The sequence below is a fragment of the Glycine soja genome, chromosome 20 (genome assembly GCF_004193775.1).
Source record: "Glycine soja cultivar W05 chromosome 20, ASM419377v2, whole genome shotgun sequence".
Classification (NCBI taxonomy): domain Eukaryota; kingdom Viridiplantae; phylum Streptophyta; class Magnoliopsida; order Fabales; family Fabaceae; genus Glycine; species Glycine soja.
Genome location: NC_041021.1, coordinates 32784607 through 32811568, shown reverse-complemented (window position 1 = coordinate 32811568; position 26962 = coordinate 32784607). Strand labels below are relative to the sequence as shown.

The 26962-nt window shown below is 34.0% G+C and overlaps 3 protein-coding genes and 1 pseudogene across 7 annotated transcripts; 1 reads left to right on the top strand and 3 right to left on the bottom strand.

The window, feature by feature from the left end:
• Positions 1 to 3311: 3311 nt before the first annotated feature.
• On the bottom strand, positions 3312 to 6886 carry LOC114401999 (annotated as a pseudogene).
• An 89-nt stretch (positions 6887 to 6975) lies between these two features.
• Positions 6976 to 12080, top strand: LOC114402382 (vacuolar cation/proton exchanger 2-like). Of its 5 annotated transcripts, none has more exons than XM_028364925.1 (8): positions 6982 to 7254; positions 7566 to 7742; positions 9005 to 9226; positions 9311 to 9523; positions 10699 to 10815; positions 10888 to 10941; positions 11694 to 11765; positions 11941 to 12080. In XM_028364925.1, exons 3-8 carry the CDS (start codon positions 9026 to 9028, stop codon positions 12034 to 12036), a joined length of 753 nt encoding a protein of 250 aa, XP_028220726.1. In that variant the 5' UTR covers positions 6982 to 7254; positions 7566 to 7742; positions 9005 to 9025; the 3' UTR covers positions 12037 to 12080. The 5 variants fall into 5 exon arrangements, with proteins under 5 accessions (XP_028220725.1, XP_028220726.1, XP_028220724.1 ...); XM_028364923.1 differs by having other exon boundaries at positions 11694 to 11771; XM_028364924.1 differs by lacking the exon at positions 7566 to 7742 and having other exon boundaries at positions 6976 to 7254; positions 11694 to 11771.
• A 2173-nt stretch (positions 12081 to 14253) lies between these two features.
• LOC114401998 (7-hydroxymethyl chlorophyll a reductase, chloroplastic-like) lies at positions 14254 to 22745 on the bottom strand. The gene is made up of 16 exons (XM_028364558.1): positions 22286 to 22745; positions 21830 to 21932; positions 21677 to 21718; positions 21491 to 21569; positions 20558 to 20607; positions 20394 to 20459; positions 20167 to 20278; positions 19940 to 19966; positions 19783 to 19853; positions 19610 to 19637; positions 15820 to 15899; positions 15555 to 15624; positions 15417 to 15474; positions 15101 to 15165; positions 14921 to 15015; positions 14254 to 14634 (listed from the first exon to the last, which is right to left on the bottom strand). The coding sequence occupies exons 1-16, from the start codon at positions 22743 to 22745 to the stop codon at positions 14544 to 14546; spliced, it is 1497 nt and encodes a 498-aa protein (XP_028220359.1). The 3' UTR covers positions 14254 to 14543.
• A 29-nt stretch (positions 22746 to 22774) lies between these two features.
• LOC114401997 (uncharacterized mitochondrial protein AtMg00810-like) lies at positions 22775 to 23131 on the bottom strand. Its single transcript, XM_028364557.1, has one exon. It carries the CDS (start codon positions 23129 to 23131, stop codon positions 22775 to 22777), a length of 357 nt encoding a protein of 118 aa, XP_028220358.1.
• Positions 23132 to 26962: the final 3831 nt, after the last annotated feature.

Genomic DNA, 26962 nt, shown 5'->3' with positions numbered 1-26962 from the left:
GTCTTTGCTTTCCCGGGTTGAAACCATACACAAATAATAAACTTGAACCAAGGTCAGAACCATGTCTATTTCTTGGATACAGTCTAACAAAAAGTGCCTATATTTGTTTCAATTTTAAAAATAATAAATTTTATCATTCTAGGCACCTTCAATTTGTGGAAAATGTTTATCCATACTCCTCTAAATCAAACATCTCATCCATTAATTCAAATTTAAATACCCAACCAACCTCCTCCAATTCTCCTCCATTAATTCCATTAATTTCCATTCCTCCCCTTCCAAATGAAAACCCACCTAACCTTCCCTAGTCACATGAGTCAACCCTGAGACAAGTCATTTCTCCTCCCAATAATAACTCACCTTATATCACCACTTCCTCACCCAATATTAGCCAACCTGTCACAAATGAACAAGTCTCCCATATTCATAACCCCACTAGATTCCCTCATTTCACTTAAGCTTCCACCACACCCACCATTAACTCACCACATGGCACACCCCAACATCCTGCCTTACCCTCTCCTGAACCTGTCCATGTTTCATCTTCTTCTCAATCACTTGCAATGGAATCACTCTCTCGGTCTTCTACATCAACTATATCTCAACATCCCATGGTCACTCATGGAAAAGATGGAATATTCAAACCAAAGAAATTATTATCAATGAGCAAATATCCAATTCTACCAGTTGAAGAACCAACTAGTGTATCCAAAGCACTACAATGTCATCAATGGAAGCAAGCCATGTCGCAAGAATTTACCGCTCTCATGAACAATGGTACATGGTCTCTAGTCCCCAGTCAACCTCATTTTAATGTCATTGGAAACAAATGGCTGTTTCATTTGAAAAGAAATTCAGATGGATCGATTGCTCGTTACAAAGCCCGGCTTGTAGCTAAAGGGTTTCATCAACGACCAGGCATTGATTATAAAGACAAATTCAGTCCAGTTATCAAACCTCAAATAATCAAAATAGTTTTGTGCATTGCGCTTTCCAAGGGTTGGAACTTAACACAAATGGATGTCAATAATGCCTTTTTACATAGAGCTATATCTGAGGATGTTTACATGTCTAAACCTTCTGGCTTTATTCATCCATATTTTCCAAATCATATATGCAAGCTCCATAAAGCATTATATGGTTTGAAGCAGGCACCTCGGGCATGGTACCAGGAATTAAAGTCCTTTGTTGTTGCCTATGGATTTTTCAATGCTAAATCTGATTCTTCACTCTTTATTTATAAACAAGATCATGTCTTTGCTTATTTTTTAGTCTATGTTGACGATCTTCTTCTTACGGGAAATGATGTCATTTTCCTAGCCAAATTCAAAGCAGCTCTTGCTACAAAATTTTCTCTCAAAGATCTTGGGACGTCGAGCCACTTCCTTGGTGTAGAACTTCTTCCTACCGCTAATGGCATGTTCTTATCTCAACAACACTACATTCGGGATATCTTGCAAAAAGGTAACATGATTGATGCAAAGCCAGTTGGAACTTCAATGTCTACTACCTGCTCACTTAGCTCACACGATGATACACCTAGTTGTGATTCAACTTTATTTTGCAGCATCATCGGATCCTTACACTATTTATCCATCACCAGGCCAGATGTCGCATTCGCCGTAAACAAACTTTCGCAATACATGCAATCACCTACGACTACTCACATGCAGACACTCAAGCATATCCTATGCTACCTCAAGCATACCATCTCACATGGTCTACAACTCGTTGCAACCAAAAACCTTGATCTCACTGCCTTTTGTGTTGCAGATTGGGGTGGTGATACAAATGACAAAAAGTCTACAGGTGCCTATATTGTCTATCTTGCTCCAAATGCTATATCTTGGTCTTGCAAGAAACAATCCACATTTGCAAGATCCTCAACTGAGGCTGAATATCGCATCATTGGATTAATTGCTTTTGAACTTCTATGGCTACAACAACTACTATTGGAACTTGGCATCAAATTAACCAAGCAACCAACTATCTTTTCAGACAATATTGGTGCCACATATCTTTGTGCAAATCCAATTTTTCACTCAAGGATGAAGCACTTAGCTATTGATTACCATTTTGTTCGTGACATTGTTGCCAAGGGTGAACTCAAAGTGTCTCATGTTCCTTCCAGTCATCAACTAGCAGACTTGCTAACTAAGCCGCTCTCCTGGCCACGCCATGAGTTTCTCATCACCAACATTGGCATCGTTACCTCCTCCTCCATCTTGCAGGGGCATATTAGTGATAAATTCAAACATAGCATTTAATTCAAATTAATTGATTTATTGTCCCTATAATCACGTCCATGTTGTTTCCTTATTATAGGAGGAAATCAAGCTCTATCATTATTACTACCATTATTACTTTAATTCTGTTTTATTTTGTCTCCTTGATTTTGGCTAATGATTGTCGCTTATTATTAGTGTATCAACTATTTAATTTGTACTGTATATGTAAATTGTGACAATAAAACAGATCCTTTCTTCTTATACGTTCATCATTGAACACATTTTATTACAAATCAAACTCTTGCAAAAAAAATAGTAATTAATATGTATTATATCTTGAAACAATGGTATACTCAGCTTTTGCTTTTGGACGTGTAGGGGTTATATGGCTCCAAAGTACCTAGCACATGATCAATAAACAGAAAAAGCAGACGTATATAGCTTTGGAGTGTTATTGCTAGAAATAATTACTAAAAGACTGAACATCAAAGCATCAGAATATTCGGACAGTCTAGTTATAATATTAAGTTGCTCAATATAAGTTAGTTTGTCCTAATAGTTTTTCAACTAGTTAAGACAAGATTCCATGGTGAACTAACTTGTACCTTTCTTTCATTAATTAGACATGGAAGTATTTTCAGTCAGGGATTGCGGAACAATTAATTGATCTATGTCTAGTGTTGGATGACAACCATAGAAGCAATGTCCAAAATGAGATTTTAAGAGTGTTGCACATAGGACTTCTATGCACCCAATACCTTCGATGGCTTCCCAAGGAGTCTTAAATCCAAGCCCAATGGACTTCCAAAAGCGATTGATACCTTTCCCAGGTCTCTTTTCCTTCCCAGTCTTCTTCGAGTTACAAAAGGGACCAAAAACAACACGCGATTCAACATCAAAACATCATAATGGAAAAAACAAAAACAAAAAAGTGAAGCATTTTCTCAAACACTAAGCGTACCTATGGTAGCTTGTTTTGAGACTTGGTCAGCCATCTTAATGACATTGTCCCAGGTGACTTTGGCGGAAGAAAAAGATGGCAATGTTTGATCCAAAACCTAACAGGGAGGGTAAGAAGAAGATTCAAATGATGATATTGGCAACAAAAAATTTCTCCATAAATATTAGTTCAGTTGAGTCACCCGCACTCAAGATCCAAGGGTATCCTACAAAAACAAAAGATCCATCAACACAAACACCAGCCCCCCCCCCCCCCCAAAAAAAAAAAAAACTGAACCAAGTAGTAACTTACTCAAGGCTTGTTCTGTAGAGAACCTTCTAGAAGAGTACCTACAAATCATTTTTCTCAAGAGATCCTTGGCAACGAGGGACGCAGTTCGGAAGATTCTAGAAGGAAACCTAAGCTTATCCCTAAGCACAACTTCAAATATCTCCGCAGCAGAGTCTCCATAAAAAGGGGGAATCATCGCCAACATTATATACAAAATCACCCCATAGCTCCACACATCAACCTTCTCATCGTACTCCCTCTCCAACAGAACCTCCAGCGTCATGTAGTACGTCGTCCCCACCTTGCCGCTCATGCTTCTCCCGTCTTTGAAACACTACGCCAAACCAAAGTCGATGAGATTAAGATTGTCCGCCGAATCAAAGACAATATTGTCGGGCTAAATATCACGGTGGGCGACATCGAGGCGGTGGCAGTATTCGATGGCTTCTAGAAGGTTCCTCATGAGGGAGGCGGCTTGGGACTCCGAGATGGGACCATCGACCATGCGGTCAAAAAATGTGTGGGGCTGGTAGAGAAGAGGTTAAAGGATTTAGGGATTTTGGCACGAGTTCAAACTCGAGTTTCAAAAACGTGAGTGCTGGGGAAGTGCTTCACTCGATATATTAAAATTTTACATGCACAACAACGACGGTTTTAGGTAAAACCGTCTTTAAAATTGTTTCAACTAAGATGGTTTTGACTATAACCGTCTTAAATTTGAGTGTCTTTACACCACTTATTTATGAAAATGCCACCGATAGTTTTTTTTAAGATGATTTTGATAGAACCGTTTTTGTTCTAACGTCTTAAAAGGTTGCTTTTGTAGTAGCGAAAATGAGTGTAAGAGATTCACATGATTTATAATATAAACATAATTCATAAATAGATTAGTTGAGAGTTTAAACTTTTCTTCTTATCAATATTGCAATGCCATTTTAACGAGTATATTACAAAAAAAAAATTAAATTATAGTTATACTTAATTGTGAACTTATTTTTTCTTACCCCCTTAATTAAATTTGTATTTTTTTTATTATCGGCTCGAAACACATTTGTGTTGAGACTTTTTTAGTTGGGAGGCCATCACTTGACCAATTGACACAAAATGACAATTAGGGTTGATTTTTAGTGAAATGACGACGCTAATTTTTGTTATTCTTGTATTGAATGATACTTAATATCTTCAACCAATAAGATTAGATCAAGTGGTAGGGTTTATTTTGCACAAAATGATTAAATTAACAACCACCTTAATAACACATGAGAGATATTCATATTGTGTGAAATCATTTCTTAATAATAATTGTTGTATGAAGTATGGAAAACCAATAAAAAAAGATATAATTTTCTAACTTATTCTTTATCTCTAAATCTTAAACTATTTCGTACTCTTACAATTTGTGTGAAGAATAATAGTAAAGGGCATAATCATTGAGAAGTTAAAAAGTAATCTTTTTTATATCTGAATATTAATTGTTTTTTAATTTATATATATGTATATGCTATAATCTTAAAGGATCGATAGATGAAGAGGAATGGTCATAATGAAAGTAGCAATCCTTTTTGGGTTCTGTGCACGTACATGTTACCATTCCTGGTATCATGATGCAAGCAGAATTATCCACATGCACGTGTTATGCCTGCTATGTCCATGCATTAGACATCACGTCCTGGGACTCGTAACAGTTTTACGTTGTTGTAAGGGATCTTCTGGTAGGTGTAAGTCTATTTCTATGTTGGCAAAGATTTAATTCATCCACAGCATTTTCGTTTAAAATAGCATATTTGCTATATTGGTTTTTCCTAAGAAACGGTTAATTGAACGAAAATGAGTTTGATTGGCCTCACAGATAAAAGTCAAGCTTGTTTGCACGAATTTAATTTAATAACTTACTTTTTACAAATTATTTTAAGTATCTTATGAAAATAAGTTACTTAAAATAAATTATATGTTATAAGTTTTTTTTCAATTTCATTGTTCACTAATCTATTTGAAACTTCATTTTCTTCTTTTACTTAATTTTAAAAAAAATTATTATTTCAACATTCTTACAAACACTTTGAATTAATCTTTTATGTCATTTGATATTTATCACTTAACTTATCAATTAATCTTACTAAATACTTTTAATTAAATAAGTTAGTATATAAACTTCTAGCTATTCAACTCCTAAGTTATAGCTTATAATAGGGGTGTTCGTGAGCCAGTTCCTAACCAATTTTGACCAAATTTAGGATCTAACCTAATCAAATTTGATCGGTTTGGTTCAGTTTAATTTTCACAAATTTTTTAAGTCCAACTCAACCCAACTCATTCATAAACATTTTAGTTCAGTTCGGACCAACATGTTACCCATTTTAGTTCAAATGATACAGTAGATACAAGAATGACTAATAATATATCTCTAGCTATACAAGAAAAAAATATAATATTTGTATGCTTTCAATTTCCATCAATTCAAAATGTCAAACTCAGAGTGGTCATCTTCAATATCATCCTCCAAATACATATCTAACTCATTTTTTTTGTACCCCACCCTATTTTTTCTTCATTTTCATTCTAAATTCATTTTTTTAGTTTTAAATATATATATATATATATATATATATATATATATATAATAAAATTTATATTTTAATTACAGGTTCATGGGTTGGGTCAAAATGTCAACAGATCTATAAGTCTAAACTCGTAATTCAACCCATACATAAACGGTTTTGATCGGTTCAGTTTAGTTTTGACTCAAATATATAAATGACTCAACCTAAACTATTCAGATCGGTTTAGGTCAATTCAAGTTCACGGCTGACCTGTACCCGTGAATACCCTTAACTTATAAGCTTTCAATTAACTTGTAAACTTTTATCCTTAACAGTTAGTTATACCAAACATATGTAATGTATAATTTCATTAATCTCAAATATGAATATAATTTGCCCTTAGTGATGTATTAACTTGCTAGGTTGTCAGGATATTAATTCTTAACACTACAAAAAAAATGACATATGCCTACGGAGACTTTTGCCTACACACATAAATTAGTGTAGGTAAAAGTCAAAAAATACTTATACCTACAATTGTTTATCATAGGTAAAATTTAAAAATTTGTACGGAGACTTTTGCCTACACACATAGTGTAGGTAAAAGTCAAAAAATACTTATACCTACAATTGTTTATCATAGGTAAAATTTAAAAATTTGTACTTACTATTATTTGGTGTAGATAAAACTCAAAATAACTTTTACTTACAAATGCTTAATGTTGATAAAATTTCAAAAAACTTATACCTACGATTATTTGGTGTTGGTAAAATCCTATAAAACTTATACCTACAGTCCATTGGTGTAGATAAAAAGTTTCTACCTACAAATAATAATGTAAGTAAAATACAATAAAACAAATACATATTAAAATAATTATTTTAAGAAAGTTAATCAAAAACTCAATAACATACAATATTTTCACTATTTTTCTCATTTTAAAATAATTCGGTTGAACTAAATAGATAAATCAAAAACAAATTAGGGCCTGGAGCCCATATAGTGAAGCCTAATATGATAGAGCGTGAGGATCATGCCCATGGAATGAAGTAACTAACCCAGTCCCTTGACTTGGCTCGCTAGTTCGATTCGATTCGATTCTCGGAGATGAAGAAGGGCTTGTGTTGGCTTTGAGTTTGTGTTTGGGTTCATCATCGGAGCAATTAAATTCGCGAGAATGCGAGAATCTCGGTTTCATCGGACTCGTCTTGTGCTCCGACTGCAACACTCTCTCCGAGTACGTCAAGGACAAAGGTTTATTCCGTTTTGAATCTCTCTCTCTCTTAATTTTCATTCAGAAGCAATTTTATTGTTCTATGCCTTTTCGATTTCACTGTTATTATGTCGCTCGAGGAAGCGCGATTATCAAATTCGATTTACTAAAGAAATATTTCAAGATTACAAGTATGAAGTATCTTTTTTTTGTTCATCTTTTTTATTTCTACCTTGCCTCTCTTTATTACTTTGAATAAACTAATAGCAAACAGTGATTGAATACTTTAATGAACTTTTTTTCCTATTTTAGATTATTTGTTTGACGGTTGGTATTCCTTGACATGTACTAGTGATTATTTGAATCGTCTAAATCAATATCGCCAGAGGGTTTGGACTTGTAAAATTACTGGAAAATCTGGCTTGACTTATGAAGAGGCTCTGGTGTCAGAGAAGCATGCTGCTGAGAAAGTTCAACAGATTCCGGAAGAATTAGTGGCACCTGCTCTAAGGATTATCCATTACAATAAGTAATGTTTAGTTCTAAGATGAAGAATTTTGTGTGTTAATAAAATAAGCGTCTGTTTCTTCTTTGAAGTTACATGGTTTCATTAATTTTTTTTTCAATTTACTGAGTTTATAAGAATGTACAATTGTTAAAAGCTTAATATACAATAATATAAACACACGTGATAGAAAGTAAGATGCTTGTGAAGAATATGGTGTGCAAATGCACATGTAAATATGTAATAGGATGTGTATGTTGAATGCTGCAGTAGGGTAGTCACTTTAAGTTGGAACATTGCTTAATTGAATGGTTGAACAAAAAAGTATATCATGCTATCCACAATAATATTTTGAAAGAGAATGACTCATTATTGTCTAGGAGTAGTTTTAAAGTGCCTACCAAAGAATTAAGTGTTCCATTTTTTATTACTGAAAGTCATCTACCAATTTGTAACTTAACAGTTCAATGCATGCATTATATAAATTATTATATTTACACTTCCTTCTTCGTGTGTCTATTTATATAACATAGTGTTTATGAAATTTTTTCTGAAAATAAACATAGATTCTTTTGTTTCATTCGTTTCTCAACACCATTTAATTATTGTTGTGCAATTAATAATTAAGGAAATAAGTCATTCTCCGTAATTCTATTGTTTTCCGTTGGCATATTGTCACAATTTTTGCTCAGTGATTTTCTTTGATAGCTGACATATGCAACTTTTTATATATACATGTGAAAATTTTAGCACTGTGAAATTTAACATAAGATGATTCCCTGTACCCAGTGCTTAAATGCGTTAAGGATTTAGTACACTATTTTTTGTAGTCATTTTTTCTGTTTCCTTTTGAGAATTAAGCCACTTAAACTCAATCGAAATTATCATGTAGTCATTTTTTCTGTTTCCTTTTGCTAATTTTAAATGGATTTATTCGTGTTCTTATTTATCCTCCCCTGTTTTGGTGTTCAAGCTTTGTTATCATCATGGTCTAAACCTTGGTCACTTTTTCATAATTTGGCTGCATTTTTTTTATAACTATATAGACATAGCACATAGGGTTATAATATGTGTGCGTAAGCAACTGGCCCGTGACCTACCCACACTAACTCATAATTGAGTCATATGATGATATACAAAGACCCACACTCCAAATCAACAAACAAGGTTTTGAAATTTCACGAGCACTTTCTATGGTGGTTAACTATTTAGAACACCCGTTCTTAATTAATTACCATTAGTGCATGGCCAAAAAAGTGAATTCACATTAGTGTGTAATTTTCTAGGGAATAGAAAGAATCAGAGTCATGACACCGGCAAGAAAGAAAATCGTGAAGTTCAATGCAACAGAACTAATCATCTCAATATATGCACTGAAAATTGGAATGACACGCGTTGTCCAGCTCTCTTTGTTGGGTTCAATATTGTCCAATATGTTACTGGTGCTTGGGTGTGCATTCTTATGTGGTGGGATTGTTAATCACGAGAAGGAGCAAGTGTTTAACAAGGTAGACATGTTAATTTCTGCCTTTTTTATTATGTTCCTTAGTTTCATTTTGTATTACCTGTAGCTGATTCAATTTACCATGTAGGCAGCTACTTCCGTGAACTCAGGATTATTGCTAATGGCAGTCATGGGCATACTTTTTCCTGCTGTTCTACACTACACTCACAGTGAGGTCCATGTTGGGAAGTCAGAGTTGTCACTTTCAAGATTCAGCAGCTGCATTATGCTTGTGGCTTATGTTGCATACCTATTTTTTCAGTTAAAAAGTCAAAGAAATCTCTACGTCTCTGTGAACGAGGTTGGCAGTCTTATATCCAGTTTCCTTTTTGTTTCCTCAGTCATTCTTTTGTTTGTGGATATGTGGTATGCCATGTGATATTATTGATTTTCTTATGTAATCACAATTATAATTTTGTCATGAATAGGAACTGTGACACATGCTTATTAATAGGTTTTGGACCGAATGGATGCTCTTTAATCTAAACGAGCAGACAGCAAAGTGATATTTAGATTCTAGACTTAGATAACCCAAGTTTGATGTATATCAATCAAGATTTTGTGAATCTTCAGATATTTCTAAATGGGAAACAACTCAAATGATGATGAATCTTCAGATATTTCTAAATGGGAAACAATAATCTGGCTTTCGGTTATGACTGCTTGGATATCAATCCTGTCAGAATATTTGGTTGGCGCTATAGAGGTGGGGATAATATTCACATTTTTTGTTAGAAGGTAGTTAAATTGAAATAGATTCCCTTCAGAGTTTACCTTTCAGCCTGATAATATATTTCCTACTCAGTATATCATGTTTATATATTTATGCAAGTCTTAAAAAGCTGGCCTGGCAAGCACTAAGTTGTGTGTCATCGTTAACAATGTCCGAAGAACGAGCATGACCCATGTTTGTCAGCATTAGATAGGTAAACTATTTTTGTCCACTAGGTGATGTTGATTTTGTGAGAGGTTCCCAAGGGGAGAGAGATAATCAGAATTGCATGAAGAGAGAAGTGAATATGCAATTCAATTGGGAATAAGGAGAGAGAACTCTTCTAGGGAGATGTCGCCTTATTATTGGGTAGAGATCTGTTATAGCCTTTACGATTTAAGAACCTACTACAACATAATAACTGTCAACCTAACTGATTTCTAACAAGTCCAAATACTCACTCCCATTTTCTGACAAGAATCTAAACCTTCCAAATTCTAGCTGTCTCCAGCTATTGTCCTTAAGCGGTTCAAGCAGTTTATCTTGTTCTTCCTTCATCCTTGCCTTTGTGCTTACCTATTTGAGGTCATTCAGGTTTTTGGCTTGCTTTTCAAATGAAATGCCATTTGTCCTTTGTATATTTTTACAAGAAAGATAACTTCTCTAAGGTATCATTAAATGTTTATTATTATATGAAATTTCTTATTTTTGTTTTGTTCTTTTTAGGACATTTTTCTAAGAAATAAAATTTCTATTTGTTACAGGGAGCATCTATGGCATGGGAAATTCCAGTAGCATTTATTAGTGTCATATTGCTTCCACTAGTGGGGAATGCAACTGAACATGCCAGTGCTATAATGTTTGCCATGAAAGATAAACTTGTGAGGTTTCAGTTCTTGTATTCACACATGTGTTCCCATATATATTCATATTAATAAGTTTTATTCTTGCAGGACATTTCCTTAGGAGTAGCAATTGGGTCATCCACACAGATATCTATGTTTGTGGCAAGTATTATATATTTATATTGTATGGATGAGATTGAATTACTATATAGAATTACTGTTGCTATGGTAAATATAAAATGCTTTTTCTAATTTCAGTTTTCATGCAAGTATGTGTGACAGTCTTTGCTTTCTTATGTATCATGCATATATTCAGGTAGAATTAAGGTAGAGTTTTGCACACAGAATTTTAGAGATGCATTTTTCTGAGGAGTACAATATGCTGAAATATTTGCATGATGTCCAAATAAGAGAAAGCAAAATTTAGTAGGAGTAACATATAACATGATAGTAGGATCGAAACCAAGTGATGAAACAACTGAATATATTCAGTTTCTTCCTATATGTAGTAGAAGATGGCCTGATGCAGCATTAATGGACTGTCATCTGGTTTTTTCATACATAAATTCCTCCTTATAAATTATAACAAAAATCTAGTGTGTGAAATTTCATTTCGTTCACATTTTCCTTTTCATTATGAAGATACCATTTTGTGTTGTTATTGGCTGGATAACAGGGCACCCTATGGACTTAAACTTTCAACTTTTTGAGACTGCAGTACTATTTCTTACTGTTATAGTTGTTGCCTTCATGTTACAGGTTTGTATTCAAACATAAAAAAAACAAGTGAAAATTAAAAGTATGGTATTACGAACCTAAAACACGTAGATAATGACACATGTTAACAACGTCTTGATTATTAGTATGGTGAAGACTGAAGAGACAACACTGTGACATTTATTATGCATTTGCAGGAAGGAACTGCTAATTACTTCAAAGGACTAATGCTTATTCTTTGCTATCTGATAGTGGCAACCAATTTTTATGTACATGTAGATTCCTCTCAATAAGTTAGACTTGTATTAATGAATTGACTTTCGCTTTAAATATACCTTCTCTTGTACATTTAGTTTTCTGAAATGAGGCTGTGAAGATTTTGTTGTTCCCCTGATGCAAATCAAAGAAATTAATTTGTTTCAGTTCTGATTTCCATCTTGGCAGCCGGCAGGTTGGTTGTTCTACCTATTGATGATAGGCACACACATTTACTTGGCAGCCGGCAGGTTGGTGAAAATGCTTTTTTTGTATGATGTTTGACAAATTATTCAAACATGGTTTCTCTATTTTGCATGATTTGCAAACGAAGACCACCAATTTAGTTTAAAAAGGGCCTATAGATATGTTTAAACAGTATATTTACATATTCTTCCAATTCAAATGTCATCTTTCACATGATAATTAAAAAAAGCATATGAATAGGTAAGTAGCAGGGAGCATAGCTAGAAGATTTATTATTATTATTATTATATGGTTTTTACCTAGTTGAAGATGATAGGTATATATTAAAGACTTTTACCTACAGTTAGGAGATGTAAGTAGAAGTTAATGACTTTTACCTACACACTATACATAGTAGGTAAAACCTATAGTGACAGACAATTAATTGTCATTATACGCCCCCTCAAAGTTGACGGAAAAAATGTCCGTAGGACAAAGTCTATCATACATTTACCTACGGATTTTTTGTTTCTAGTGACAGTTTTTGTCTGTAGGCATAGGTCATTTTTCTTGTAGTGTAAGCATATTCTATTGGATAAAGCAATTTTAAAGAAATGTCCTATTAATGTTCTCTTTTGAACACGTTTAATTAAAATAAGCAAAAAAAAAAGTATTACTTTCAAAATCTAATCATTCCTATACAAGTCCTAAATTCAACTGATGGATTTGATAAAAGAACTCATGAAAAAACTATTTCAATTCCAAGTGCTAAGAACTCACTCCTGGATGTGTATAGCGAAAGAAACACAAGATAAAAATTCCCAACTGGTGGTGAACCAGAATGGACCAAAACTTGTAAAAAATACTTAAGTTTCACAAGAGAGCCAAAGGCCTTATGTATTATACTTAATAAAAAAAATCATTCATTTATGTTGTACTTGTCGGTGACAATTTTGGGATGAGCAAAGATGGATTTTAATTGGTTTGGTACAGTTGATTTGTCAAAATTGTGAGTATACTCGCTAGCTTGTAGAATCGTACGAGTTTCGGGAGGTCTACGTGTTAACTCGCACCAAAGATCGTATGATTTTTAGTGGAAAAATGTGTGTCGTCGTTCCACATCAATCTTTTTGTAGGGATGAACAAAGACATTCTCTTCCTCTATACGGTCTACTCTCAACACTTTCATTGTCGCCAACTGATATCCCCATCATCGTCCGGATGTTCGCGTCCCCGATCCCACCATCGCCATCGCCCAACGTTCACATACCCGATGTCACCATCGTCATAGTCAAAGAATGTGTTCTCTATTTTTGTTGCCTATCAGTGTTGCGTGTTAATTTTGTTTGGTGCGCTTTGGTGTTGGGACTTGAGTGTTTGGTGTGTGTTTGGACAGCTTGTTTGGTGCATGGAAGGAGATGCATCGGGAGTGTTTGGTGTGTGCTGTGATAGCTTGTTTGGTGCATGGAAGGAGATGTATCGGGAGTGTTTGGTTGATCACTTTTTTACCAAGAAATCTGACCCACATTTGAAGAAAAGATAAACATATTGATAAGAGTTTATTAGTATTTTTATAGCTTTATCATTTTTTTCCCACTTTATTTCTCCCATATTTCTCTTGAACCAAACAATCTAACATCCTACTTTATTTTCACTCTATTTATGTTTTATCCAAGACTTAAATATATTTTTAATTTCTAATAAATTTTTGTGTTTGTTCTCTAATAAATTTTTGTTTTACATTAAAATATATCTTATGAGAACAATTTTATTTTTGATCCTAGACACTTTTGTTTAGTCTCTAATAAATTAATAAATTTTGTATTTATTTCCTGATAAATTTTTTCATTTGTTATTAATTAATTGAAACAAACAAAATCCGCTATTTTATCATTGAGAAAATACAAAATTAACTAATTTATCAGAAATTAAAACAAAATATATATGAACCAAAAACAAAATTATTTTATTAGGAATTCAACATTAAACAAAAATTATTAAAAAACAAACGCAAAAATCAACTATTTTTTAGAGATAAAAAACATATTTAAATTTTTATATAATTATTTCTCTTTTATTTCTATCCAGTATATTTCTCTCTTCACCACCAAACTCAACAAAGATACAAGACATTTTTGTTTTGAATTTGGTGTTTGTGGTACTAGAATACTAACGAGAATTGGTGTAAGTGTGTAACCAACAAGATTGATAGCATATTTATGCCAGGAAATAATGTTCAATCACGCGCTTTATAATTAACTTCTAATATTATGCCACAAAAGTAACAAAAATATAACATTATTCCCAATTGTTCTTGTTATACAACTCGAAAGGCAGTTTTGCAAAGCTAAAAAATGAGTAGACTAATGAGCAAGTTCGTATTTAAATCTTCATATTTGCTGAGTACGCTATCCTAAATACTTTTATATGAATCAAGAGTTGTCCAACCTGCTAATCACTTCTCTTTGAATCTGTGGAATTCATTGAACAAGCTTTATCAAAATATAGGCTTAGTTATGACCTCCTGATCATTTCCAATGACATAGACTCAATGCATACTTTGAAGTCACCTATGCCACTGATTGGAAGCTTTTAATCTGTTAGAATCACTTGTTAGAAAGCATCTTCTCAATTTGACCATTTTGGTTGTAAGAATCCACAATTTTCTTAGCATATGTAGGCATGTGCTTATCAGCCCTGCATTTCAACAATACAAACAAATTATCCTTAATATCAAAGTAAGGGTTGCCATAAATTATCCTAACTTGAAAGAAATTGATGATTCTACAATACTGAGAGATACAATACATACAACTAACTTATGTTAATTGAGAGAAAATAAGGAAATAAAATTAAATAGATTATGTACAAATCAATTCTAATCAAATCTATCCTAATTACATGATATTAGGAATGAAATCTGAACAATAGGATCAAATCACACTAATATTGTGTTAATTAGATTTCACAACATCCTACATACCTTTCCTTTCCCCACATACGATTCACATGAAGATAGTTGTGAATGGTATGATAATCAAGTGAATAGCGTGCAAATTCAAGACCCTTTGGACCAACCTGAGCATAAAAGCTAGAGCTAAAATATCATTATATTGTGCATAATATACAAGTATCAATGGATAAATTGGTATGAATCTTTTACCAAGTTTAGTATAAAAGCCAACAAACTTCCAATAAACTTTGGGGCAGGCTGAGAGGGACCTCTTCCTGGTCAAGAATTTCAAAAAAAGAAGTAATCAATTTTGAAAGTTTACAAGGAAGTACGGATCAAAACAGATAGAGGAGATACTCTTAGCCTAAGATAACAATATAATAACTGTCATATTCTACCATGGATAGATCAATCCATAAAAGCCAATTTTATCACAAAGCACTAAATGTGAGACCTATGCCAAGAGCCAAGACAATACACAGAAAACCCTATAAAATAAATACATTAAATAGTGGATGTTATATACCTAACTTAGCTTCATCATCAGCCTTAACAGTCTCCATGACAAATGGTCGCCTATTCCCCTGAATCAGATGGAAAAAATCATACTATTTATTTTAAAATAATAATAATATGCTTAAATGGAACAGAGCTGGTAATTTACAGTACTAATTGTTGGAGTAATCTCCAGTAATTTCTCTATAAGACTCAACATCTCTCTTCCACGTTTATTCCTGTCATATCAAGAGCAAAATATGCAAGACTCAACCCTTCTTACCAAAAAGTAACCCCTCCATGAAAGAGTAATGCATGATTTCTTAGGCCAATAAACGCTCATGATAACTAAATAGCATAAATGGGGCATATGATATTATGCAAAAAGAGAGAGAGAGAGAGATAGAGACACATGTTTTAGTTAGCAGTGTTACCTGACTGTAACATATTGTGGATGTTGTGTCATGCCGATTCCAGAATGTTTTGGCACACCCATATATCCAACCACTAAGTCCTGAAAATTATTTTTCTACTGTCTAATAAAAGTTTCTTAGCATGAAAACTGAAAAGAAGAACAACCAATGTAAACATCAAGCAAAATGTGACACCATCTACCCCAACATATATATAAATAAACAAAATATATAAAAATATCGGTAACCAAATTCACACCGGTAAAAGGCTCACATTCACTTCACTATTATCAATTAAAACTTATTAAAACATATTCGGCTCAAATAAAGCCATCAAAATTTACATAGATATTTTGTTAAATCAGTGAAATAAAATAAAATAGACTAACATCATGCAATTAATATAAAAACTTATGTCCCACTATCACATCCTATCAGAGCGTTGTGTCTCGACGTCCTTCAGCACAATGTTCCTTAAAGCAATTCATCTAGTCATCTACTCCCCCGAACACAAAGTTCAAGATCATCACAGGATCCAAACACAAACAACACACGGGGAGTGAGTTATCACATTCCTAACTAATAGAGAAACAAGACAACTACATATACATGTCATATAAACCAAATAAAACTTACTTACACGTAATTCCACCACTTTGTCATTCACAGTTCACTTTTCATCCATCAATCACACTTTTCAATCATCAATCGCATTACACAAGAATCACACGCTCTGATCAAGACATAATAATACATCAATTTCATAATAAACAATTAGCAAGCGCATGAGACAGTTATGCTAAGACTCAAGCCTATATGCAATGTGGTACCATGTCAGTGAAAAACCACCCTGGGGTGCTTAGGAGTACATAACAAGACACACCACACAATGGGTTTTTCAGGTCACTCTCACTAAGTAAGATCATAGGGAGACCAGTCAGGGTCATGATGTTTTGCGAGAATGCTTCAACCATATGGGATCAGCATAGGCTTAAAGGAACACTCAAACCCGGTGACCCCCAAGGCCTACACTCCGAAGAGTCCGTCAGGGCCTCTCCCTCCTGATTCTGGTCCAACCCCTAAAATCATTTTAGCACACAGATACTGCTTGTGAATTATACAATACCCACGACCTCACACTCGTGTGTTAAACACGTACAACATATTGCGTTACAATTTAACATTGGTTCCTAAATAGGAAACCTACACTTTCTCTTTAACACTGGTTTCTAAATAGGAAACCTACATTTTCTCTTTAACACTGCGCATTTACACTTTTCTCAAGATAACACTGGTCGGGTTATTGTATAATTTACAGCTTACAACACCAATAATGTCACATCAAGAGTTAATCACACACTTATTCACGACCAAAACTCATTCACAATTTCATATCTCATAATGTCACAATCCATCATCACATGTTTTCACGTATCTCACAATTCAACACCTGTTCTACTTTACACTTTTACTCAATCTCAATAACAATATTATAATCTCAAGGCAACATATTATTTCACAATTCATCACATATTTCATTTATAAGCACTGCTCATGAATTATACAATACCACGACCTCACACTCATGTTTCAAACATGTTTAACACAATTACGCTACAATTTAACACTGGTTCCTAACTAGGAACCAACACTTTCTCTTTAACATTGCACATAAACACTGGTCTGGTTATTGTATAATTCATAGCTCACAATATAATTAATGCAACATCAAGTGTTAAACACGTCCACTTATTCACAATCGAATATCATGTCCACACTTTAACATCTCATAACATCACATCAACCATCTCATAACATTCCTAATGATATTCATAAGGTACAACATACACATGTTCATCAAATTTAACCATAATATTCTCAAACTCCAACACTTAATAATTTTTGGAATCATACTATAACACTCTACAATATTATTTACATAAATTATTAATATAAATAACTACCTCTATATATATAAACTAGCATACATCATATTGAATCACAAATTTCAAAGTAAGCTTTCAATGCACAAATTCTAAAATAATTATATGAACACTTTGGTCAATTTCAATTATGATATTAATTTATTTTAATTATATATAAAAACCTAAAAAGCAAGAAAAAGAGAAAATACAAAATCAATATCTCTCTCTAAATTTTTCCTTACTTTATTTCATCAATTCATATTAATTAAAAAAATGTTCGATTTATAGGGTTCACGCTCAACGCAATAGCATATCAATTTCACAACAATTGGTCTGTCAAACATATATAATTCACTGTAATAATTATAAGGATAAAATGAAAATTGCAAAAACACCCCAAAACTCATTCCAATTTATATCTCTAAGGATCTCTACACATGTTCTCACTAATCCCCAATTGTGAATAACTTATCCCTTACCTCTGAGCAGGCTCACGTGTCTTCAGCCAGCAATAGCAGCATCTCTAGCGGTTCCCTGAGATTCCTCCAGTTATTCCTCTGACTGTCCCGATAAAATTCCCAAACGTCAGAGAGACGGAGAAGAGATTGAAGCCTCCACTTATACTATCTTCATGCGATTCCTTTTTCTCCCTCCACGAATATTATCTCGCAAATCCCAACGGTAAAAGTGTGCGCAATTGAGTTTCTAACAACATATCCAAATTTTATAAAAATCCAACGGTTAAAGAAACTGGGATCGTAGTTTTACTGAGACTACTTTGGGTTTCTGAAGGAAAAGAGAAAGCTACGGTGCGAAGGATATTTTCTTAGCTCCGACATGCTTTTACAATTCCCAATGGTGAGAATGCTCAGAATTGGGTTGCAAATGTGCTGCTAAAATTTCACGACGATCCAACGGTAAATGAGTTCGAGATCGTCATTTTTCTGATATAGGTTTGATGGGCTGCGGGAAAAAGAAAGAGTTTTGAGAAGAGAAGGGAAAAAATGAAAATGAGGCCAAGAGAAGACACCTGACTTAACATAGCTATTTATACCTAGGGTACTCAGTCTATTATTTGTTGTATATTTATTTATTTATTTATTTATTTATTTACTAAAATTCTTTTTAAATTTATTTACGAAAAAATTGGGATGTTACACAAAACAAGTCTAATAAGGACATGGCAAATTGGCAAATGAACAACAATTCTTAACATTTCACCCTCAAGCACATGCATGCACATACACATATACACTCAGAAAATAGAAAGTAATTGGATGTTGGTCTGTTGGGGCTTCTTGTTATATATTAACAAGATCAAATTGAGGTAGTATCAAGCTTGAAAATTTAGTTTTTACAAGAGGATAAAAAAATACATATGGGTTTTAGGAAATGGAGAGAAGTGAGCTAATACGAAGCATCTGGAAGAAAGGACATAATGAATGACATAAATCAATACAAAATATTTTTTCAAGCATATCCTACAATATAGTAAAAAAACACGCATATATACAGTATAATATCAAATCAATAAGTTGTCTTAAGTCATAAAATGGGGGCATGTAAGCAAGTGAAAACATAAAAATAGGTACATGTGGTTGGTGATACAACCTATTTTACACTCAAGTTATCAAGTCTTAATATTTATGGAGTAATTAATGAAAAACAAGTTTGACATATTGTTTTACACTCAAGACAAAAATTTCAAATACTCTAGCATCATGGAAAGTGATTAAAGAACAAATGGTGAAAGAATTTGGCATATGAACAGTTTGTACATTGCAGACAATTTCATGAACAATCAGAAGCAATCAACACAATCCTCCTAAGTTCAAGTAAAATATGCAAGTCGAAAAGACAAGATGGTCAAGCGGATAAGGACTTACAACTAAAGCATTTGTATAGTCAAAACAACTGCAGGAAAAAAAAAACTCTGACAACTTAGTGCAACATATAGCGAAAGAGAAAATAAGAAATTAAAGTAAAAATAAACTTGTAATTCTTATATATAAATGTCAAGCCATCACATTTAACAAATTAAAATAACAACAAAAATTACCTGTAACAAGATGGGGCAATAACATCAACCAAATCATTTGTTGGCAGACAAAAATAAGGAACTTGTTTAAGGTAAAATTTGAAACTGAACGAAGTTGCTTGCCTGTGAAACCCATGGACACAGTAAAATAAAAGGGAGCTTTTTATACCTCTTCTATATGACCATCCAAATGCTTCAAGTGAACCTGCCAGAATGTTTGAAACAGAAACTGAGTAACATATAATAAACTTGGTCATACAGAAAGATGCTATGATAAATCACTATTCTAAATAAATCAACTGGTGGTTCTACTATAAGAAATTATTCATTTATTTTTCACTGCCTAAAAAAACATTAATTTGTCCATAACTACTCTAAACCCGAATGGAATTTTCAGCTGAAAACCTTGTAATCTTGCATAAACTCATAATGTAGAACTGTTTCTGGTGATTGGCTCGCAGCTTTTAGAAACTTATCCAGCCCTTCCCTAGTACCATTGTCCACTGTGGAACCAGAACTTTAGTACAAGTTCATTTTTTTCAAGGGAGTGTGTACAAAATTAAACAGATCCATTAAGAATTACTCATATTACAACTTTATAAGCACTCAACAAATGATTTATAGCGAAACACAAAACCTTTATACATCCAATATAGAGCTTATCCAAATTCAGGTGGTGCTCCACAGATCTTAATGCCGCAATTGAAGAAATTATTTTGCATTACAACATTACAAGTCACAATGGAGAAAATGATGAAAATTTGCAAAAAAATAAATCTTTATAGTAGTGTTACCTTGCACCTGGCAACCTACAACACAGAAAAGAAGACGCTTGACACCTGCAGCCTATTAATAATGAAAATTCAAACAGACATACTAATATAAAAGGTTTCCATTGAAGAATACAACCAATATATCTTATGACAGCTGAAATAAAGGAACCAAACAGAGTGATGCTATATGCACAAATATCAGGAGCAGTTGACAGGTTGTCTTCTATTACAGTTTCATGTTGTAAAAATTAAGATCTATGTTTCATTGAACTTTCGAGAAAAAATTACTTTTATACATCTAGGACACAATCTTAAATAAACAACTAGTTTACAGATATCTTGCTCATCAGAAATATCTCAAAGCAAAGAATAATTTTTTGAAGGACCAGTTGCTCTCAAGAAAAATGCCAAATGAACAAAAACAGGAAGAACCCGAAAAACCACAAAGGAGAAAGTGAATTCTAAAAGACCAGTCTTGAAATTAAATTTAATGTTCTCAACGCCATAGAATGAATTCAATTCTCTCCAAAGCCAAGGTGCACAGAATGAGGACAACATACTAGATGTAATCATTTTGTTCCCAGAACTCATACAAAGTGTCAAAACAACTGAATCTCGTAGAGAAGATCCTCAACACTATAATAATTAGCAAAATGCTTTCCTCAATCGATTACAGAAAAATGAGATTACAAAAGAAATTAAAGATAAAAGTCAAAATGCCCTTGGTTCCCATTCCTATATATTGTTTCACATCATATAAACACATTTCAACCTCTAGGACAGAACCCCAATGCATGTAGTAATCTTAATCAACTTGAATAACACCTTTTTTAGAATATGTTTCAAATTTATACAGTTTATTTGCACAAATAATTTTGTGCCAGAACACTGAAAATTTTAAATAGGATTTATCCTAGATCATGAAAAATTCTCCAATGAAAAGAGATTTGGCACACCTCAACAAGTGCGAGAGTATTGAGGTTAGGTGACAATGTTGGCTTGACACCTTTAGCAGCCAACACTTCTTCTGGTGTCCTACATGAATTTTGAAGGAAAAAAAAACAAAGGAAGTATTTTAATACAAAAAAAACCAATAATTAATAGAAATTTAACTTTTCATCTGACAAAAAAAAAATGCAAACCTTGCTAAAACAAGTCTAGGAGAAAATTTGTCATCAGGATCACTATGATATAAAAAGTTACATCAAAGTCATTAACAAAGAAAAAGTCAGTTTTAGCAATAAAAAACATTAGCATCTTATTTCACTTCTAAAATCCCAAATTTGTTCCATTACCTTTGTACACAAATGACAGCCTCCACCATGCCTGATTTAAGCATTTCTATTGCAATGGTTGTTACTATCCCAGTCCATTGAGCTCCTATAAACAGAATGAATTTGATATGTAAAACAAGTTAGTGTCAAGAACATATGAGTTCCTTGACGCACACACTTGCACGAAAAGAGAAAAATGTATGAGATTGGAGAGAGAGAGTTTTTTTTTATCACATTCTATTCTTTTCTGCAAATGTATAAACTCATTCAACCATCTTATTGAATGATCAATTGTATTATGATAAAACTGAAAATTACAACTTAACACCTTACTTTTTGTTTTTAGCAACAAACTACTAACTAATTAACTAACTTTCCAACAAATGAAAGCTAACTAACTTATCCACAAATGGATCAGGATTACTACAACACCCTCCTTTAATTTTGATCCTATATCAGCTTTAATCATCAGTTTACTTCTCAGTTCTTCAAACTTGGCTTTCTTCAATGGTTTTGTCAGTAAATCAGCAAGATTATCTTTTGATTTGCTGTAGATGAGCTTGATCTTTCCTTTGTTAACTTTGTCCCTGATAAAATGATACCTAGTATCAATGTGCTTGTTGTTCCCATAATTTACTAGGTTCTTAGCAAGACTGATTGCTGACTTATTATCAATCAGCAAGCAAACTGGTTCCTTCTTTTGAATCTTCATTTCTTTTAGCATTTTTCTCAACCATAGACCTTGACATGCTCCAAGGGAAGCTGCTATATACTCAGCTTCATAGGTAGATAATGCTACTGGATCTTCTTTCTTCGAGCTCCATGATATTAGAGCTCCACCATACATGGAACACATAGGCCGCAATGCTCTTCCTGTCATCCTTGTCCCTCCTCCAACCTGATTCAGTATAGGCAAGCAGATTTTGATTTGATTCATTCTGTCCAAAATGTAGCAACACTCCATAATCAGTTGTGCCCTTCACATATCTTAAGATCCTCTTTGCAGCCATCATGACAAATCTTAGGTGCCTTCATAAACCTGCTTATAGTGCCAACACTATAAGCTATGTTAGGTCTTGTATTACACAAATACCTGAGTGAGCCAACTATTTGTTTGTACAAAGTAGCATCTGCTAGTTCTCCTTCATTATTCAAGCTCATCAATAGTCCAATTTCAGTTGGAGCTGCAACTGGATTGCAATTGCTCATCTGAAACTTCACAAGCAAGTCAGCTGCGTATTTACTTTGATGCATCATCACACCTACTTCAGTTTCCTTGAATTCAATGCCAAGGAAATAGGATAGTTGGCCCAGGTCAATCATTTCAAATTGCTTCATCAACAACTACTTAACTTTGTTGATTTCTGACATGTTGCTCCTAGTAATCAATAGATCATCCACATAGAGGCACAATAGGATTAAATCTGCAGTAGTCTCTCCTTTAATATAGACACCATGTTTTGAAATACATTTCTCAAACCCAATCTGGTTGAGAACACCATCAATCTTCTTGTTCCAAGCTCTTGGAGCTTGTTATAAGCCATACAGGGCCTTTTTTAGTTTGTACACTTTGTCTTCCTGGCCATCAACTTGAAAACCTGGAGGCTGATCAACAAACACATCTTCTTCAAGAGGACCATTTAGAAAAAGCAAACTTGACATCCAATTGATGCATTGACCACCTTCTCTGACTTGCAATTGCAACTACAAGCCTTATTGTCTCGATCCTTACTACTGGAGCAAAAATTTCACCATAGTCCACACCTTCTCTTTGCAGGAAACCCTTTGCTACTAGTCTTGCCTTGTGCTTGACCACCTCTCCTTTGGGATTCTTCTTCACTTTAAAGACCCATTTAATTGCAATAGGTCTTTTCCCTTTTAAGAGATTCACAAGGTCCCAGGTATGGTTCTTCTTAATTGAGCTCAATTCCTCCTTCATTGCTTGAATCCATTGAGGTTCTTGCAATGCTTCCTCTACATTTATTGGCTCAGCACCAGCATATAAAGTCAAATGCACTAGGTCACCACCTTCAGTGATTTGATCATCTTTATAAACTTCATAATCTCTCAAATTCTGGGGAACTTGTGTCAATCTCGTTAACTTTCTCAGATTACCTTGGTCAGATGTGGCAGTTGTTACAACAACATTATTACCACTATAATCTGCTTCAATAAGGAATCTTGCATTCTTGCTTGTAGACTCGGGTTCCAGCCTCCATTTTTTAAATTCATCAAATTCCACATTCCCGCTAATTGCAATTTGCTTGGTCCTTGGATCAAACAGCCTGTACCCTTTTGTCTCATGGTATCCTAGAAATACCATCTGTTCACCTTTGTCATCCAGTTTCTGTCTCAACTGGTTAGGAATGTGTTTGTAGCAGATAGCACCAAAAATTCTCAAATGTTTCACATTGGGTTTGATGCCTGACCAAGCTTCTTCTGTAGTCACACCATTCAGTCTCTTTGAAGGACTTCTATTCAGCACATACACAGCAGTGGAAGCAGCCTCACTCCACAAGTTTTGTGGCAGATCCTTGCATTTGAGCATGCTCCTAATCATGTTCATAATTGTTCTATTCTTCCTTTCTGTTGCCCCATTGTGTTGTGGAGTGTAGGGTGGTGTGAACTCATGTACAATTTCTGCTTCATCACAAAATTCTAGGAATTCTTTTGAGGTGTATTCACCACCTCCATCAGTTCTCAACACTTTAATCTTCCTAGAACTTTGATTTTCAATATAAGCTTTGTACTTCTTAAAGATATTAAACACATCACTCTTTCTTTTGATCATATAAATCCAGGTCTTTCTAGTGAAATCATCTATCAAGGTTACAAAGTACCTGTTTCCTCCAAGGGACTCTACTTGTATAGGGCCACAAACATCTGAATAGATGATTTCAAGCTTCTGAGTTGATTTTACTGGGATAAACTTCTTGAATGGTTTCTTTGTCTACTTGCATTCCTAACAATCCCTACATTTCTCATGTGGTTGTTGTAGTTGAGGAATTCCTTGTGCCAACTTGTGCATTTGAGCAAGATCTCTGAAATTCAGGTGTCTAAGCCTATAGTGCCAAAGCCATTCTTCCGTGTTACTTACAGCACTAAGACATTCGTGCTCAAGTGCTTGCGTTCCAACCTTGAAAGTTCTATTTTTGGTCAATGGTGTCTTTATGATTAGATTTCTAGTTGTCATATACCAGCATCATCAGGTCCTCCATAGTTATCTTAAAGCCTTTCTGAAGTAACTGACCAAGACTTAGAAGATTACTGCTTATGCCTGGAACATAAAGTACATCCTATATGCAAGTTTCTCTGTCATCTTTCCTCTGAATCAGGACATTTCCAATTCCTTCAGCAAGCATGGTGCTGTCATCTGCAAATCTCACTTTGCTTTTCATCCTTTCATCTAGACACATGAACCAGTCTTTGTGACCAGTCATGTGTGTAAAGCATCCTGTGTCTAAGTACCATTGACCCTTGTCATCAAGAGTTGTCTTGTTTGTCACCATCAACAAGACAGGTTCAGAAACTGAATCTGCTCCTTCTGCAAGTTGAGCCTCATCAACCGAATTTTTATCCTTGTACCAGGAATCAAAAGCATAGTTTCTTTTCTTTCCACAATTGTAACAATCTACATTCTTCTTGTCCTAGGTCTTTTTTCCTCCTCTCCCTCGATTTCCAATATGTCCTCCTCTATTGGAACTTTGGTTGCCATTGTTTTTCTGATCTAATCGCTCTCTTAATCCATAGTTCCCTCTTCCTCTAAAGTTCTTGAATTTGCTTCTCTTTCCTCTGGATGATTCATTTCCAAAGTTCTTCAGGTTTTGTTGAGCCACAAGAGCTGTTTCAACAGGTTTTGTACTACAATTATTCCTTTCTTGCACTCTTTGCTCATGGGCTTTAAGGGAACCTTGTAATTCATCAATGCTCATGGATTCCAAATCCTTTGATTCCTCAATAGCAACCACAATGTGGTCAAATTTTGGATTCAAGGATCTTAATACTTTTTCAATCAGCATTAGATTAGTGAATTTCTCACCACAGCCTTTCATTGAATTAGCAAGAACTTGTAATCTACCGAAGAAATTTCCAATACCTTCACTCTCTTCCATCTGCAGTAGTTCAAACTATTTTTTTAGGGTTTGTAAGCGCACTTTCTTGACTTTATTTGCACCAGCATAAGCTTTATTCAATGTGTCCCAGGCTTCTTTCGTGGTAATTGCACCTACGATCTTCTCAAAGTGGGTATCATCAACACACTGATGAAGAATCACAAATGCTTTGCAGTCCTGTTTCTTTAATTCTTTGAATCCAGCCTTTTGTGCATCAAGAGCGTTGTCTCTTGGAACTTCTACACCATTCTCAACGATGTCAGTTAAATCTTGGAAGCCAAACAAGGCTTTCATCTGAACTTGCCACCTGCTGAAGTTCTTGCCAGTGAGAACTGGGAGATTCGCGGGAAAATGGCCATTGGAAGCCGTGGTTGTGCTTAAAGATCCCTTCTTGATCAAACATTGCTCTAGATACCACTGTTAGTGTCAAAAATATATGAGTTTCTTGACACACACACTTGCACGAAAAGAAAAAAATGTATGAGATTGGAGAGATAGAGTTTTTTTATCATAATCTATTCTTTTCTGCAAATGTATAAACTCATTCAACCATCTTATTGAATGATCAATTGTATTTATACATCATTGTTAAAGACTGAAATGATAAAACTGAAAATTACAACTCAACACCTTACTTTCTATTTTTAGCAACAAACTACTAACTAATTAACTAACTTTCTAACAAATGAAAGCTAACTGACTTATCCACAAATGGATCGGGATTACTACAAAAAAACATAGTCCAGAAACCTGGGCTAATATAATATCACTTGGAAAAAAGGAGAACTTCTGATAATATGCCAAATGCTACTGCCCCTCATGGCTTTGTGGTTTGCAGATATGATATGAAACCATCAAAGCGTGGGTTTGAATTGGCATCAAATCATTATGCTGAATGCTAATGCCAAATAAGGAAATGTTTTTATGTGTCCACGCAACAAGTTAAAAGATATTCTTTAAATCTTTTTGAATTAAAAAAAAGGAAAAAGAAAAAAAAAAAAAAAAATATATATATATATATATATATATATATATATATATA